General features: G+C 51.6%; 1 protein-coding gene across 1 annotated transcript; it reads left to right on the top strand.

The window, feature by feature from the left end:
• Positions 1-5,210: 5,210 nt before the first annotated feature.
• On the top strand, positions 5,211-17,693 carry PLK1 (polo like kinase 1). The gene is made up of 10 exons (XM_040973195.1): positions 5,211-6,769; positions 7,392-7,560; positions 8,154-8,298; positions 9,117-9,210; positions 10,365-10,584; positions 15,264-15,419; positions 16,290-16,367; positions 16,530-16,684; positions 16,782-16,964; positions 17,168-17,693. The coding sequence occupies exons 1-10, from the start codon at positions 6,362-6,364 to the stop codon at positions 17,372-17,374; spliced, it is 1,815 nt and encodes a 604-aa protein (XP_040829129.1). The 5' UTR covers positions 5,211-6,361; the 3' UTR covers positions 17,375-17,693.
• Positions 17,694-17,833: the final 140 nt, after the last annotated feature.

Below are 17,833 nucleotides of genomic sequence, written 5' to 3'. Positions count from 1 at the left end.
GCACTTGATGCCATGCCTGGGGCAATGCTCTGGGCGTCAACTTCCCTCACCAGCTTATTTCTCCTTCACACACTCTGACATGCATGGGAGTCCTGCGTCACAGATGGGACACAGGATACTCGGTCCAATCCATATGGAAAAGCAGTAGCCCACCGTGACTGTGTGGCTCCGCAGCCTGGCGGCTTCTCTGTGTCCTGAAAAGATGAGATGACCTTGCCCTTGGCACACACCTGCTGTGCATCTTGTCTCATACCAGAAATCTGTATTGGTTGCAAGTGTAGGGTCGTATCCACCAGGTCCTTTCTCATTTTGTGTCTCTAAAAAGAGAGAATCTGGGAATTGGCCAAGTTTAGTTTCTCTCATCTTAACCTCTTGCTCACCTCAGATTTCTTCCAGCGTATATACATATAACAGATCCCAAGCAGCCTATGTTTGAATACACTGGCAGGAAGCTTGCCACTGTATGTATCTGACTATTCATTTTGCATAGACTACTGGAAGTAGAAGAAAGGTGGTCTTTTTTCCTGAGCATTAAAAAAAAAACCTAATTTTTAAAATTATAAGCAATTTCAGAAAGCCCATCGAATTAGTAAGGAAGGGAAATAAAGTGAAGTGGATGATCCCAGTGCCTGATCCCACCTCGACTCCGTGAGGCAACTTCTCGGTTCGCCTTGATCCCCGTTACCAAAGGTGGCTGTTCATGTATGCAGGTGGAGATGCAAATCCAACCTCTCGTGCTCGTACGCGTGGGAGCAGTGTGTGTGATGTTCTACACTTTCCTTCTTCATGTGTCACAGAGTTTGTTCCAAATTAGCACTTATGCACAATCCAGGAGACCAACTGCAAACATTTAGGGTGCTCAACCATGTGCCAGGTACTCCCCGCTGCTTTTTACATGTCTTAATTTTAAGCCTGGATTAACTGTGTGGTGGCTTCAGTTATTGTCCCCAAGGAACAAGGCTCATTGAGCTGCCAAAGTTTCTTGAAGCTGAGGTGACCGTGAGTGTAGACATGTCATCTCTAGAGGCCAAACTGTCATGGCATGTCCTGGAATCCCTCTGTGTTATAGCTGTCACTGGCCTGAATTGTGCCAGCGGGCCAGCCTTCCCTGTACAGGAAGCTAAGAAATGACATCTTGTGCTTCTCAGGCAGGCAGTACCTGGGAAAATTGTACCATATCATTCTGTGGTGTCTTTTTGAAAACAAAAGGTTATTTATTTTGGAAAGGCAGAGTTACACAGTGAGGAAAGACAGATCTTCCATCCTCTGGTTCACTCCCCAGATGACTGCCATGGTTGCAACTGAGCCAATCTGAAGCCAGAGCCAGGAGCTTCCTCTGGGTCTCCCACATGCATGCAGGGCTCAAGGACTTGAACCATTCTCTGCTGCTTTTCCAGGACAGTATCAGGGAGACTGAGGGGCTGTGAAACAGCCAGGACTGGAACTGGTGTCCATTGCAATGCCAGCACTGCAGGCAGAGGCTTAGCGTATTATGCCATAGCACAGGCCCCCTAAATGGTGTCTTATAATTTTGTTCCATATGACCTGCATCCATCCAATTGAGAAATGTGAAAGCTGGGTTTGGCACAAATCCAGTTAGACCTATTTTGTTGCAGCTGTAGGAAATCCAGCTTAAGGCAATTAAGGCACAAAGAGGGCTTTGTTTTCTGGTAAAATTCATGGAAAAGACTAGCTTGAGCAGCAACGTATTTTATTTTTTTAGGAGTCATGGCTAATTACTTAATTCTTCTATGCCCTGGTATACCTAAGCTATGCAATGGGAACAACAGTGGCACCTCAGAAAGTTGACATAAGTTAAACAGCAACTATAGGTAAACACAAAGGACAGTTCCTGGCACTTCAAATTCTTGTGGGCTAATGATATCCAAAGGTATAAACCCCATCAGGGATTTATATATCTTTTGACTTTTGACTTCTGTGTCTCACCTTCTCATCAGTATCGCCCGGGCTGCTGCAGCTTCATGGAGACACATCTGGCTGAGGCCAGTTTCCTTCTTGCTCAACTAAAGGGACACAGTTAGGCAGGTAGGCCGGAGAGCGGCAAGTGGGCCAAGGCAAGTAAGTGACTAGAAGTCGGTCATGTCATCAGGTACCCCACTTCTTATAGGTGGTCACAGTGACAAGGGAAACTTTAAATCTAGATGCCAGCTTTGGAACCAAAACTCTGAGGAAGAAAGTTCTCCTAACAGAAGGAGAGAGGGAGCGGGGAGGACCTTAGCAGCTGCTTGTGTTGGCTTCCTTCCATCCTCCTGCAACTGGGACACGAGAGCTGACAGCCACAGGCCTGTATCCTCCTATCTTACCCTAAAAGAAACTTTTTTTTTTCCTTTCCAGTTTTAATTTAGAAAATCTAAGAAAAAATTCTTAGTGGTTTGCTGTGGGTTATTCCATATCCTGCCAGTTGAATCAACGTGTCCGGCAATGTTCACCCTGTTATAAAGCTAATCTGGGTCATGATCTTTCCTCTGTGCCCCGTGGTGGGGACTCAGCAGTCTACTACTGCAACAGGGGCTGGAAAGATAAAACTGTAGCTACCACAAACAGTGAACGAGTCTTCAATTATGTGCTGATGCCGTTTCCAAGTGTGTATCCTAGCAAAGGCTAGCTGGACTCCGTCTCCTTGGTGGCTCTCACCCCGGGGCCGGTCTGGCATCGGAGAACTGCTCTTACACTTCCCGAGGAGAAACCTTTTGGTCCTCAGAATGTTCTCAGAAGAGTGGGAGGATGGGGAAAACCTCGACTGAAACTCTGTCCAGTTGGCTGAAGTTGGATTGCGGAGTTGCAGGGGGTTTAGCTCCTGGCACGACACAGACCACGGGAGATGGTCTTCATACTGGATCCCAGGGCATTGTGTTGTCAGGGCTGTGCCTCACTTTGGCTCTCATCTCTGCTCTCCCTTTCCTTAGAGCTGGCCTTGTTCTCAAGTTTCGTGGTGTGGCCTTGTAACCCCAGTTATTGGTGGGCAAGTGAAATGCTCTGGCTATAGTTCTAATCTGTCCTCACCAGTGAGGTACCCAGTCTTAAGCTGTCACTGGGGCCGGGAAAACAGAGGACACCGAATGGCTAGGGCTGGGCATGTACTCACATGGTACATGTGGTGGCCAAAGGTTGTGAAGGGGAGTGATACCGTCAGAAGAAGGGACCCTGCACCCGTGTGCGAGACCCTGAAGAGGCTCCTGGCTTCTGGCTTCGGATTGGCTGACTTTGGCTGTTGTGGACACTTGAGAAGTGAATTATCAGATGGAAGATCTTCCTCTCTGTCTCTCCTCTCTGTATATCTAACTTTCCAATAAAAATAAATAAATCTTTAAAAAAAAATAAGAGCCAAACTGCTTCTTTTTAACACGTCTTTGGAAGTTTCTTAGCTATCCCAAAGAGGTTTTAGTAACTGGGGAGGTTTGTCTCCGGGTTCTGACCATTGAGAGCCCAGAAGTGCTCCCCAGCCACATCCTGGTGAGCCCCTGCCAGTTGCTCAAACAGATCGGCACCTGGCCCGCCGTGTGGTTGCCAGGGGCAGTCAAAGCCAGCTGGCTGATCTCAGGGAGGGGCTTCTGTGGGCCCTCAAGGCCTTTGAAATGGTGCTGGCAGTGCTGAGGTCGTGAGTCCAAAGCCCTGGCTCGGCCAGGTTCTTGCCAGTTCTCAGGGTCACAGAAACACTTCTGGAGCCCCCAGCAATGGGATCGTGATTTCTGGAGAGCTCATGTCTCCTGGCTCCCTGACCAACACACGCTCCAAGGAGAAAAGGTGTGTCTTCACTTACTTAGACGCTCCTGGGTGCCATGTACTGCCGTGTACTAGGACCTAGGGAGAGAGTGCAGGATAAGATGCAGCTAGTCTTGCCATAGGGATCTTAACAGCTTAGGAAAGAAGAAAGGTAAGGAAAGAGTAGTGTTCTCTGCTGGAGGCCTGAGAAGTTCATTTTGAGAGTCACTGTGGTGGTAAGGAATGTGGGTCAGATCCCAGCTCTGCCACCTGCTAGCTTCGTCTGCATTTATTCAAGCAGAGCATGGGTACTGATCCCGTGACACTAAGCATTCAATAAACAGTCATTATAACTCCTTTTAGGAAGTGAGGTACCATGAGCAAAAACCTCTTACAGTACAAGTCATAGCATTCTGGTATATTGCATTGCCCTCCACACGCATTGCACTGCTGGTTGGCATGGGGTGGGCAACTCCCACTGCTGTCCTCATTGTCTCAGTCGAATGAGAAATCAGTGAAGAGATGCTTGCAATCGGTTTATCTGTTTGTTTGTTTGTTTTTAATTTTTATTGGAAAGGCAGATATACAGAGAGGAGGAGAGACAAGAGAGAAAGATCTTCTGTCTGCTGATTCACTCCCCAAATGGCCGCAATGGCTGGAGCTGAGCCAATGCGAAACCAGGAGCCAGGAGCTTCTTCCAGGTCTTGCACACAGGTGCAGGGTCCCAAGGCGTTGGGCCGTTCTCTACTGCTTTTCCAGGCCACAAGCAGGGAGCTGGGTGGGAAGCAGGGCTGCTGGGATTAGAACCAGCGTGTATATGGGATCCTGGGAGTACAAGGCGAGGACTTTTACCACTATGCTATCGCGCTGGGCCCTGCAATCTGTTTTTACTCAGAAACCTTCGCAGGCAAGAAGGGCACAGAGAAAGAGCTGCTGCCTCTGCTATTTTGTCATCCCAGGGGTTGCGAGTCAAATGCCTTCAGAAGCCAGACAGGCAGATGAGAACAGGAGGGACCTGGGACCCATGGCAAGCTGGGGTTGAAGGTAAGCCCAGGATGGTTAGTGCTTTGGATTTTTTCAGAAAAAGTTATAAATCTGAAATTTTGTATTAGCTCTGTCTTTTTTAAAAAGTATATTTAGGGCCCGGCGCGGTGGCGCAAGTGGTTAAAGGTCCTCGCCTTGCACGCCCGGGATCCCATATGGGCGCCGGTTCTAATCCCGGCAGCCCCGCTTCCCTTCCAGCTCCCTGCCTGTGGCCTGGGAAAGCAGTCGAGGATGGCCCAAAGCTTTGGGACCCTGCACCCGCGTGGGAGACCCGGAAGAGTCTCCTGGCTTCGGATCGGCATAGTATGGGCCCGTTGCGCTCACTTGGGGAGTGAATCATCGGACGGAAGATCTTCCTCTCTGTCTCTCCTCTGTGTATATCTGCCTTTCCAATGAAAAAATAATAAAAATAAATCTAAAAAAAAAAAAAGTATATTTAAATTTATTTGAAAGGCATAGAGATCAGTCACTTCCATCCTGTTTTCATTCCCCACTTGTTCACAACAGCCATGCTGGGCCAAGCTGAAGTCAGGAGGAACCTGGAACTCAAGTCCTTGAGTCTCCCAGGGTGCGCATTAGCAGGGAGCTGGGTTGGAAGTGGAGGTGGAACTTGACCCCAAGTTGATGGAGGATGCAAACAACCCCAAGCCAGCTTGAGCTCTCTTTTGCTGGGAATAAACTTAAGATTCCAAAAAGAGAAGCAAAACAAAACACCCCTCGAAAGGTCAGATGTGGCCGTGACCTGACAGTTTTCAGGCATTCTTCCATTCAGCTCTTCCCGCTTCTCCTCTGATGGGGAAAAAAAATTCAGTGCTCGCTATTTTAGGAGCTGAGAAAACAAGCCGGGCAGCTTTCCTGGGTCCTGAGGGGGCTCCGCTCCCGAGCTTCCCCAAACCTCAGTACGTGCAGGAATCACCTGGGCAGTAGAACCCAACCTGGGAGGTCTGGGCTGGGGCCTGAAAACTTGCCTTGGCCTTGCTAACAAGCCCGCAGGTGCTGGCGATGCCGTCGGTTCCTGGGCGGTGGATAACCCAGGGGCTCGGGACCAGCTATGCTAGTTAAGAGGGACAGTAGAGTCGCCCGCCGCGAAGGCGCGCTTAACTCGACCAACCTCGTGTTTTTACTTATTTTAGTTTATTTGGGGTGGCTTGCAGAGGGTCCAGGACCTGGCCGGCAGGTGCGTCTTTAGCTCGCGGCGTGGGAGTGCAGGAAATCTGTGAACGGCAGTAGCTTCCCAACCGCCCACAGAAAGGGAGAAGCGGGCACGAATTCCCCCCAAGTCTCCTGGGCTGGGGTTCGGCCTCTCTCTATGCTGGGGACGCTTTTCCTAGGCTAGCCCACGTGTCTGCGGTCAACTCCTTCCTGTCAATCAAGTGTTTTGCAGGCGGGGTCGGGGGCGGAGAGGCGGCGCGGGGCGGTGCGCTCCCATGGTCCCGCGCGGCGGGCGGGTTTGGATTTTAAATCCCCGCGGCCAATCAGTGGCGCGCAGGCTTCTGTAACGTTCCCAGCGCCGCGTTTGAATTCGGGCAGGAGCAGAGCGGTGCAGAGCCTCTCCCCGGACCCCTTGCCAGGTCGGCCGAGTGGCCCTGGGAGCATGAGTGCAGCGTTGGGTGCAGCCAAGCTGGCGAGGGCACCGGTCGAGCCAGGGAAGGCCGGCGGCCCTGGAGTGGCAGCTCCCGGAGTCCCGGCAGCTACTCCACCGACCAAAGAGATCCCCGAAGTCTTAGTGGACCCACGCAGCCGGCGGCGCTATGTGCGGGGCCGCTTCCTGGGCAAGGGCGGCTTCGCCAAATGCTTCGAGATCTCAGATGCAGACACCAAGGAGGTGTTCGCCGGCAAGATCGTGTCCAAGTCGCTACTGCTCAAGCCGCATCAGAAGGAGAAAATGTCCATGGAGATCTCCATTCACCGCAGCCTTGCCCACCAGCACGTCGTGGGCTTCCACGGCTTTTTCGAGGACAGTGATTTCGTCTTCGTAGTTTTGGAGCTCTGCCGCCGCAGGGTAAGTGAGTACGCTTGCTGGAGCTGCTGGCTGGTGGAGAGGGTCCGGGTTTGGGGGGGGTGCCCCGGACTTTAGCTGCAAGGAAGCAGTGCTAAGGGAAAGGGGCGGCCGGGGCTTGGAGCTGCTAGGAAAGGGAGTTGCGGTTAAATGGAGCCCGAGGCACGGCGCTGCTGCGGAGAGCAGCTCCTGGAAGCCAGGTGTTTGGGGAGCGAGTCGGGATGGGGGAGGGCGGTCATGGACGCTAGAGCCCTGAGGTTGCAAAAGGAGGAGCCCGGGTTGGCGGTGCCATGGAGCTGGAGCTTCCGGAATACGGCTGGTCCGGGCTGAGTCCAGACTGTGGAGTTTCCGGGGAAGAGAGCCGTTCGACGAGACCTCTGTTAAGGCCGGGAAAGGGAATCCTCAGGTCCCGGTTTCCTGCAAGGAGCTGAGCCGGGCATCCCGAGAAGGGTGGAAGCGGATCCCGCTGGCAGTTAACCTGGGGAAGGTTCGGGCAGAAGAGGAACCTGCCAAGGCTGCTCGCTCCTCAGTGCCACCCTGGGGCCCCGGGACTAGGGCCCAGCAGCCACTCTGGTGCTTTCTTTCCTTGGACCTTCCCGCCACCCTCTCTCCTCCTCTGCCCCAGTCTCTACTAGAGTTGCACAAGAGGAGGAAAGCGTTGACAGAGCCCGAGGCCCGCTACTACCTGCGGCAGATTGTGCTGGGCTGCCAGTACCTGCACCGCAACCGCGTGATTCACCGGGACCTCAAGCTGGGCAACCTCTTCCTGAATGAGGACCTGGAGGTCAAAATAGGTAAGGTGCTAGGCCACTCCAGGAGGAGGGAGGGAGCCAAACTGCTGGCTGAGGGGTCCTCTTCGCTTGAGACACAGGCCACAAACCATTGCCATACCTGCTGTTATTTTTATACCTTAGCACAGCATTACAAAAATAATAATTTGAGTTCATTTTTGTGTATTGAATTTGGGGTACACTACATGGACTTTTGACCTGGAAGTTCCAGCAACACAGGGCAACATTCCCACGGGTGGCCCTTGGCTGCCCCTTTCAGCCTTCCTCAGGTTTGCCACACAGCCTCCACCACTCCCTACTGCCTCTTCACAGTCTTGGAGGTGACTTGCTTGACCCCGACCCGGGGGGCCAGGAGGGGCATTTGAGTTTTGTCATCCCCCATTCCCTTGCAGAAGCTTGGACCTCCTTTCCAAGGAAGGGGACAGGGACGATTACTGCCAGGCCCCTCTCTGGGACCCTTGTTTGTGGCAGGATTCCTGGGCCTGCCTACTGTCTGCGGGGAACGAGGACTTGTGGGATCCCATGGTCGTGGTTCTTGTGGGTCAGGCCCACACCAGCCACCTGCATCTGAGTGTTCCTTTCTCCCTCCATCCCAGGGGATTTTGGGCTGGCTACCAAAGTGGAATATGAGGGAGAACGGAAGAAGACATTATGTGGGACTCCGAACTACATAGCCCCAGAGGTGCTGAGCAAGAAAGGGCACAGCTTCGAGGTGGATGTGTGGTCCATTGGATGTATCATGTGAGTAGGGAGCTGCTGGCCTCAGCACGGTGCCCTCTGGGACAGTCCGTGGCTAAGCTTCTGCAAAGGAGTCGCCCCCAGACAAAGCCGGCTTTCTGGTACCGTCGTCACTCTTGGTGTCATCTATAGGGTTTCTGTGGCCTGGGCTGTGGGCTTCAGGAAGACCTCTATAGCTGTCCTGTAGTTCCCATGCTGCTTAAAGCAGTGTGAGGGTGGGGGGGGGGGGTCCCTCAGGCCAGCAGAAGCAGCATCCCTTAGGAACTTGGTTACAAATGCAGAATCTCAGAACCCAGACTACTTCCTGGAACAGAACCTGGATTTAAACAGGCCCTTGCCTTTCTCCTGCGCACAGCGTGTTTTTAAAAACACTGGGCTGTCCTGGGTGGACAGGCTTAGCAGCAGGTACTTTGGGGCCTGCCTGCATCCAGACCACCAAGAGGGGCTTTTTGTCCCTTTTCTTGCTGACCCGGGTCCTGGGGTACATCAGTGCATTTCACGTTTCTGACATCTTCAGGTTCACACAAGGTGCTGCTGCTTTGAGCTGCTAGGTGTAGCTGGTGGCCTCTGAGGCCTGGCTGACTTTCAGCTGTAGTGGAAATAACCATTGACCTGTGGGCTTGAGGCCTCATCAACTGTGAGCCCCTGAAGGCTCATCCCAGCCTTTGTGTCCTGGCCCCTGGGCTGCTAAGCAGACTTGGGGATTGTGTTATAGGGCCCCCCAGAGTCCGTGAGTGCCCACAGGATGCTGGCCCCTTCTGCTGGACCTAAGTCTGAGTTTCACTTGGAGTCTTGAGTCAAATCCCACCTTGTGCTTACAGGTATACTTTGCTAGTGGGCAAACCACCTTTTGAGACATCCTGCCTAAAAGAGACCTACCTCCGGATCAAGAAGAATGAATACAGTATTCCCAAGGTGACTAATGATGATTTATCCCCCCGCCCCCCCAATAAACTATTGAGCTCAGCTATATAAATCCTGAGGACATAGGTCAACTTGACAGCTTTTGTAAAGGGTCTGGAATTAAACACAGAATCTTAAACATTTTTGGCTAGTGGGAGACAATCTGGGTTCCCAAAGGTTGGATAGATAACCCAAAAGATGTATAAACAGCAGGGGAGAAAACAGGAAGCAGTGGCGCCCAGGCCAGCTCACACTTCAGGAAGTGGTTTTCATTCAAATGGTTCTGCAGCCATTCCACGTTAAGCAAATGGCCTGGACCTCCTAAATTGCACTTTCCCATCTGTAGAGTGGAGCTACTTCTAGTGTGCCCTGAGTGCCCACAGAATCATACATAGAATATCACAGCTGTTGGCACAAAGGCATTACCGGGATGGCCTGTTTCTTCAGAGGCCTGGCACCTGGCTGCTTTCCCATGTGGTGGTCTTGGACTTTGACTCTGGGAGGGGACAGGTGCTTGAATACATCCCAAGGGGTCATCAGCTCATGGTCAGACATGGGTGTAAGTGCCGGCTTCTTGGTGGGCATTCTTAGGCCAGGCATGCCCCCTCTCTCTCCTTGATTTCCTCACCCACGGAAGAAGAAAGGCAGGGGAGAGCCCTGCCCCATGGGTGTTTTGCGAGCTCAGTGGGTTACTGTCCAGGCAGTGCTTGGAGCATCTCTTCGACACATAAGTGAGTGACCAGCGAGCATTAGGCTGGGACTCTGCAGCTGCCCGTACGAGGCCCTCTCCCACTGAGCTTTCAGATTGGACCCTGAGCTTGGCGACCCTGCAAAGTCCAGGTCGCTTGTTGTACTTGGTGTGAGGTCAGAAATGGGGTTTCCGCAGGACCTCAAAGCCCATATTCTCAGATGCTGTACTAGTGATGAACAGCTTCAAGAATGCTAGGGCATGTGTTGGGGTTGGAGGGGGCCAGTGTCCACCTTAAGTTTGAGTCTTCAGAGGAAAGGAACAGGCTGACACTCCGTGCAGGAGAGTGTGACAGGTCTCACAGTCCTGACACCCTGGTCTGTTTGAGCCTGGGGGCTGCCATCCCTGTTGGCAGTACTGCTGTCCAGGTCCGCACCCATGCCCAGCCCGCTCAGGGTTTTCTCTTTATCTGCTCCAGCACATCAACCCGGTGGCTGCCTCCCTCATCCAGAAGATGCTGCAGACGGACCCCTCTGCCCGTCCGACCATCCACGAGCTGCTCAATGACGAGTTCTTCACTTCCGGCTACATCCCTACCCGCCTGCCCATCACCTGCCTTACCATCCCGCCCAGGTTTTCAATTGCTCCCAGCAGCCTGGACCCCAGCAACCGGAAACCTCTCACGGTCCTTAACAAAGGTAAACCAAGGGGAGGGCAAAGATGTGTTCCATGTTTCATACAATAAAACAAGAATAATTTCAGAAACATACAAGAGAGAGTCTGCTGTGGGGGAGCTGACCACATGTGGTCATCAAGCTACTGTACACCTACCTCAGGGAGCCTCTCTGGTTGTTTTTAAGTTTTTTGTTCATGTGTTTTGTTTTTTGAAAGGTAGAGTTATAGAGGAAAGAGGAGAGTCGAAGATTTTACTCCTGGTTTACTCCTCACATGGCTGCAGTGGTCAGGGCTAGGCCGGACGGAATCCAGGAGTTTCTTCAAGGTCTCCCACATGGGCGCAGGGGTCCAAGCACCTGAGCTATCCTCTGCTGCTTTCCCAGGGGCATCATTAGCAGGGAGCTGGATGGGAAGCAGAGGAGTTGGGAGTCAAATCAGTGCTGGGTATGGGATGCTGCTGTCACAGGTGATGGCTTTACTCACTGCCACAGCGCCTGCCACTCTCCAAAGTATTATTTAAGATTTGTTTTATTTTTATTTGAAAAGCAGAATTATACAGAGAGAATAGAGGGGAGAGATTTCCTGTGCATTAATTCACTCCCCAAAAGCCACAATGGCTGGAGCTGGGCTGGTCTGAAGCCAGGAACCAGGAGCTTTTTCCAGGTCTCCAATGTGGATACAGGGGCCTAAGGACTTGAGCCATCCTCCACTGCCTTCCCAGGTGATTAACAGGGAGCTGGATCAAAAGTGGAGCAGCACCTGCCTCTCTAAAGTATTCTTAAAGTTAATTTCATACCTCTTGCCATTTTATACCATAGAAAACCCTAGCACCACTTACACTGCTTCCTGAGCTGTTCTCCGGGACAGGGTTAGCAAATACTACTTTAAAGGGAAAAATCCAGATTTATAATGATGTCTGTGATTCACGGATCAGTTTCTTTCGCAGCAAAATTGAAATTTGTAATTTTTTTATAATACGGATTTGTCATTAACTTTTTGAAAACAACACCGTGTGATGTGTACATACCTGGAATCGTTTGAAAGTACATGTTTTGTGAGTATTCCATCTTTACCCTTATTCAGTGTGTGTTTCCTAAAATCGGAGATGATTTGACAGAGCCACAGTGCACGACGGTCGTCAGGGCGCGGGTCACACGTGGCAGTCTCCCAGCCATCTTCTGCTAGAGTTACTGCTTTTCATTAGCGTACTTATCTCCCCCACATTATATAAACTAGTTCCTGTAACTAAATTATTTCTTACTGTATTTGCAGTTCAATTTGTTCTTTGCTCTGGAAATATATAGCTGATATTTTCTTTTTCATAAAGGGTTTATTTTAATAATTTGAAAGGCAGAGCTACAGAAACAGAGAGGTTGTCCAGCCATGGGTCCACTTCCTAAAACAGCCACAATGGCCAGAGTTGGGCCTTTCTGAAGCCAGGGGCTTCCTCTCGGGGGGTGCAGGCTCCCAAGACCTTGGGCCGACCTCCACTGGGTCTTGAACCGGCATCCACATGGGTTGATGGCCCTGCAGACAGTAGCCTTACCATCAGTGCCACAGCATAGGTCCTAGTACATTATTTGTTTGTTTTAAGATTGATTTATGTTTTGGGAAGTCAGATTTACAGAGAGAAGAATAGACAGAGACAAAAGATCTTCCATCAGGAGCCTCTTCCAGGTCTCCCACGCGGGTGTAGGGTCCCAAGGCATTGGGGCTGTCCTCCTCTGCTTTCCCAGGCCACAGGCAGGGAGCTGGATGGGAAGTGGAGCAGCTGGGACACAAACTGATACACATATGCACCACTTGAAGGGGAGGATTAGCCAATGAAGCCATTGTGCCAAGCCCATAGTACATTTTTGTTTTGTTTAATAAAAAGCAGTTTGAAACAATTTTTTTCTCTGGGTATATCACCAATTTAATATACACTTTAAAGTTTGCTGATTTCTGTTACTTTTAACTTAAGGCTTATACAAAAGTTGTAAAAGAAAACTGCAAAGAAAGTTCCCGTATGGCCTTCCGCTAGTTTCTTGGAAGGTCAGCATATCGTGTAACCATAGAACAACCACACGAACCACACACAGAGCGGTGCTTTCATCAAACTCCACATTTCACTGGGACTTCCTCAGGTTTTTCCGTAGTTCCACTGTTTCTGTAGCATGATCCAGTGCAGGACCCTACGTGATATTTGTCACTTCGCCTTCCAAGCTTGCCTTTCTGACCTTGCCACCCTGGAGAGCACCGGTCAGTCCTCTTCTGTGATGCCCTTCAACTTGGAGTTGAAGTTCTTCAGGCTGCCCCTGAGCTGTGCATTTCTGGTGAGAATGTGAGAATGCCTGGCAAGCATCTTGTACATACCGATCTTTCTGTTGGTGGTGTCAGTCTAGATCACTTGGTTCAAGTGGTGTTTTAATTTTTTTTTAAGATTTATTTATTTTTATTGCAAAGTCAGATATATATATATACAGAGAGAGAGAGATTGAGAAAGAAAGACGGAGAGGAAGATCTTCTTTTTGTCGATTCATTCTTCAAGTGGCTGCAACAGCCGGAGCTGAGCCAACCTGAAGCCAGGAGCCCGGCAGCCTCTTTCTGGTCTCCCACATGGCTGCAGGGTCCCAAGGTTTTGAGCTGACCTTGCCTGCTTTCCCAGGCCATGAGCAGGGAGCTGGATGGGAAGCAGGGCCACTGGGATATGAACTGGCGCCATATGGGATCCCGAGGACTTTAGCACTAAGTGAGAACTTTAGCACCAGGCTACCTTTCATTTTTTTTTTTTAATTGACATTCTTCTAAGGAGACCTCTCCACCTTCCTATTTGCTTATTTATGTCAGTAATAAACTCAAGGCACGTTTCTTTTGTTCTTTGGGCTGTCATAATGTGCTACTGTTACTTTAGGAATTACTTTGTTTTGGACATTTTCAACTTTACCCGATGGCAGGGAGAACTGTGTGGTCTGGAACGGTCATCGGCCTTGTCAGTAGTTACCCACATGCAGCCGGGTTTGGCTTTAATCTGTCCCTGGGCTCACTTCCCGCAATCCCCTCCCCCTTTTTTTGTTAGTTTTTTTTTTTTTTTTAAAGAAAATCATTAGTTCACACTTAGAGATACCTACCACAGCATAGTTTTATTTATTTTTGTAGATTTGTTTATTTTAATTGAAAATGCAGATTTACAGAGAGAAGAGGCAGAGAAAGATCTTCCATCTGTTGATTCACTCCCCACATGGCCACCATGGCCAGAGCTGAACTAATCCGAAGCCAGAAACCAGGAGCTTCTTCTGGGTCTCCCACGCAGGTGCAGGGTCCCAAGGCTTTGGGCTGTCCCGAGTGCTTTCCCAGGCCGGAAGCAGGGAGCTGGGTGGGAAGAGGAGCAGCTGGGACATGAACCGGCGCCCATATGGGATCCCAGCACTTGGGGGTGGAGAATTAGCCAGTTGAGTGAATGCACCAGTCCTCACAGCATAGGGTTTCTCTTGAGGAAATATTTCAGGAGAACTAACACACACTGGTAGGGGAAAGACTTAAACATTTACACTGAAGTATAAAGATAGTAAAGCTTGGGCTTATTATCACCCCAATGGAACCAGTGTTAAAATTCCAGTCTCCTTTGGGTCATGCATAAATGTGTAAGGCAGATTTGCGGGTGGGACTAGCTCCTATGTTCATGGAAAAGCTGCTCAATGCATCCTTCAACATCCCTACTTCTGGGATATTAAAGGAACTTCAGATAAACTTCTTTTTTAAAAAAAAAAAATATTTATTTTTATTGGAAAGGCAGATATACAGAGAGGAAGAGAGACAGAGAGGAAGATCTTCCATCCGATGGTTCACTCCCCAAGTGACCACAACGGCCCATGCTGCTCCGATCTGAAGTCAGGAGCCCGGAGCCTCTTTCGTGTCTCCCATGTGGGTGCAAGGCCCCAAGTCTTTGGGCCATCCTCAACTGCTTTCCCAGGCCACAAGCAGGGAGCTGGATGGGAAGCTGGGCCGCCAGGATTAGAACTGGCACCCGTATGAGATCCCGGGGCATTCAAGGCGAGGACTTTAGCCGCTAGGCACTGCGCCAAGCCCTCAAATAAACTTCTATGTATTTAGTTTTATTTGATAGGTATAGGAGGATTAGTGTTGTGGTGCAGTGGGTTAAGCTAATGCTGATAGAACCTACACGAGGCCTCTCATTTGAGTCCAGCATACTTGGCTTCTGATCCATCTTCCCACTAATTCACTTGTGAGGCAATAGAAAGGATGGTCCAGGTCCTTAGGTCCCTGCCGCTCGCATGTTGGGAAGGCCAGGGTGAAGTGCCTAGCTCCTGATCCGGGACTGCTACAGCCCTTGGGGGAGTGAACCCTGAATGGAAAACGTGTTTTTTCTCTCTCTCTCTGCCTTTCTAAGTAATCTTTGATTTTTCTTCTTGTTATCTTGTTTCTTAAAGAAAGATACAAAACAAAAAGCTTTTGTTCCCAATTGCTGTCCAGAGCTGGAGTTGGGAAGGTCCAGGCGGTGTCTTCACGGGGCCATGCTGTTCAGTCCCAGAGACCACCTGGTACCTGTCGGCGTGAGTGTGGCATCTGGTGCCCTAATTTAGCTTGGCACAAACTGTCCAAAACAATGGTAGCTAGAAGGTTTCCTCTTGGGAAGGATGCCAGCTGCGGCAAGGATTCTCCCCATTTTCTGTGCTGTGGCTAATAACCGTCTCCTTTCTAGGCACGGAGAACCCTTTACCCGAACGCCCTCGGGAGAAGGAGGAACCAGTGCTCCGGGACACAAACGAGGTCCTGGAGTGCCACCTCGGCGACATGCTGCAGCAACTGCACAGTGTCAACGCCTCCAAGCCCTCCGAGCGGGGCCTGGTGCGGCAAGGTGGGCACTGCCGGGCCAAGGGAGGGGAGAATAGGGCGGGAAGGGGCTCACCCAGCACTGCCTCAGTAACCAGTTCTGGCACCTGTGTCTGTATGTCCTGGCCGTGCAGGGCCCACCATGGTGTGGCTCCTGCTGTCACAACGTGGGAGGCATGTCTTCCAGCGCCGGGAGGTGCACTCACGTGTGGCCACGAATGGGCTGTGTCCTCTCCCCTGTGACTCCGTAGTGCTGACACAGCAGGTGCACACGTGCTCCAGGCCCTGCACACTCGTCCCGTTCCCTGCCCTGAATACACTTCCTCTAGATAGCCATGTGCTCACTGCCACCCACTCTAGATGTCTGTCCCAGTGTCCCCTCTCCAGCAGCACATCACAACCTCCCACCCGACCAAAACAGTTCTCCGTAACACGTCTCTGCCAGCGAGGCCTTCTTTATTGTGTTTCACCTAAGGAATTGGTTGCAGGTGCCCAACGTGACATGTTAGTGCATTTGCCACAATCCATCTTGTCACTGTTACTGACTCCAAGCAGGTTTCCTGCTGTGCTGCCAGGATACAAATAGCTTGCCGATCTTGTCCATCCGGACTTTTGATTTAGTGTTTGTCCTTACAACCAGCGTGTAAGTGCCACGAAACCTGGGTTTCCCCTCTCTTCTTGCACTATGATGTGCATGGCACACAGTAGCTTCCAGATAAACTGACCAACTGAATGAAGGGGTGAGTGAGCCGTGGGCCGTGTCTTGTTCAGACGTCAGAGCTGTTGGTCACAGAGGTCCATTTGGCCCCTCCTGGGCCCAGCGCCCCCCGGCTGAGCCCAGGGGCAGTGCCCAGCAAGCTTCTCTGACAAGTCATCTGTCTCTTTCAATTCGCAGAGGAGGCTGAGGATCCCGCCTGTATCCCCATCTTCTGGGTCAGCAAGTGGGTGGACTATTCGGACAAGTACGGCCTCGGTAGGTGCCTCCCGAGGGTCAGTGGCTCAGCTGTGATGGGCTCCGGCCTCCTGGCTTGTGGGTCTCGTCAACAGTGTCCTGTTCTGTCCCTGGCCTCCCAGTCTCCCTCACTCCCATGTCTGTCCCCACTCCATTTCTGACCCTCCTTCCCCTCACTTCTAGGCTATCAGCTGTGTGACAACAGCGTAGGGGTCCTCTTCAATGACTCCACCCGCCTCATCCTCTATAACGACGGCGACAGCCTGCAGTACATAGAGCGGGATGGCACTGAGTCCTACCTCACCGTGAGTTCCCACCCCAATTCCTTGATGAAGAAGGTGAGTGCCGATTTGCCACCGGGCTGGCTGCTCTTGGGGATCTTGCCAGAGGTCAGGGCCCCCTAATCCTGGAATCCTGCGCTGCTCTCCGAACCAGATCACCCTCCTGAAGTACTTCCGTAATTACATGAGCGAGCACCTGCTGAAGGCGGGCGCCAACATCACGCCGCGGGAAGGCGATGAGCTGGCCAGGCTGCCCTACCTGCGCACCTGGTTCCGCACGCGCAGTGCCATCATCCTGCATCTCAGCAATGGCACCGTGCAGATCAACTTCTTCCAGGTGAGCCAGCGTGTGGGAGGATGAAGTGCCTGGCAGTACCCCCCCTGCCACACCTGGGCTGGAGCGCAGGAGGTGTGAGTTCCTAGCCCAGGCAGCAGGTGGGACGGCGGGGGGGAGCCTTCCTCCTTCTCTGTCAGCTGCAGGTGGGTGTCTCATTCCCCCACATACCCTAAGCTGCAGCTGGGGTCTTCGACTCCCTCCAGGATCATACCAAGCTCATCCTGTGCCCGCTGATGGCGGCCGTGACCTACATTGACGAGAAGCGGGACTTCCGTACGTACCGCCTCAGCCTGCTGGAGGAGTTCGGCTGCTGCAAGGAGCTGGCCAGCCGCCTGCGCTACGCCCGCACCATGGTGGACAAGTTGCTGAGCTCACGCTCGGCCAACAACCGCCTCAAGGCTTCCTCCTAGGCCCCTGATCCCCTCTGGACTGGTGCCCTCCACCCCCCCGCAGCACTGGGGCCTGCATTGGTTGGCACCCATGGTGCTGTTTTCTGCCACGTGCCCCTCTTCCTCCTCAGCCCTGGGGGCTGGGCCAAGAGCTACAGCGTGCCGGAGGTGGGGCTGCTGCATAAGTTATTTTTTTGTATATGTTTGGGTGCGGGTTCTGTAGCCTGCTTCTCCTTCCCCTTCCCTCGCAACCCCACTGTATGAATTGTACAGAATGTTCCTGTTGAGTTTGGGACTGTCCTTCTTTGACTTTATATACATTAAATGTTTATGAATCTTCCTCCGCTTCTCCTGTTTCCTGAGTGGGTGCCTCATCCCTGTTTCCAGGGTGTGTCTTCACTTCAGCAGCCCCAGGTTGTCCAAAAGCCCCTGCCAGCCTTTTTGGACAGTGGGGCCGGCATCCACCACAGGTTCAACTCT

The sequence above is a fragment of the Ochotona curzoniae genome, unplaced genomic scaffold (genome assembly GCF_017591425.1).
Source record: "Ochotona curzoniae isolate NIBS_2020 unplaced genomic scaffold, NIBS_Ocur_1.0 contig_2321, whole genome shotgun sequence".
Classification (NCBI taxonomy): domain Eukaryota; kingdom Metazoa; phylum Chordata; class Mammalia; order Lagomorpha; family Ochotonidae; genus Ochotona; species Ochotona curzoniae.
Note: the sequence above shows the minus strand (reverse complement) of the source record. Positions and strands in the feature narration are given on the sequence as shown.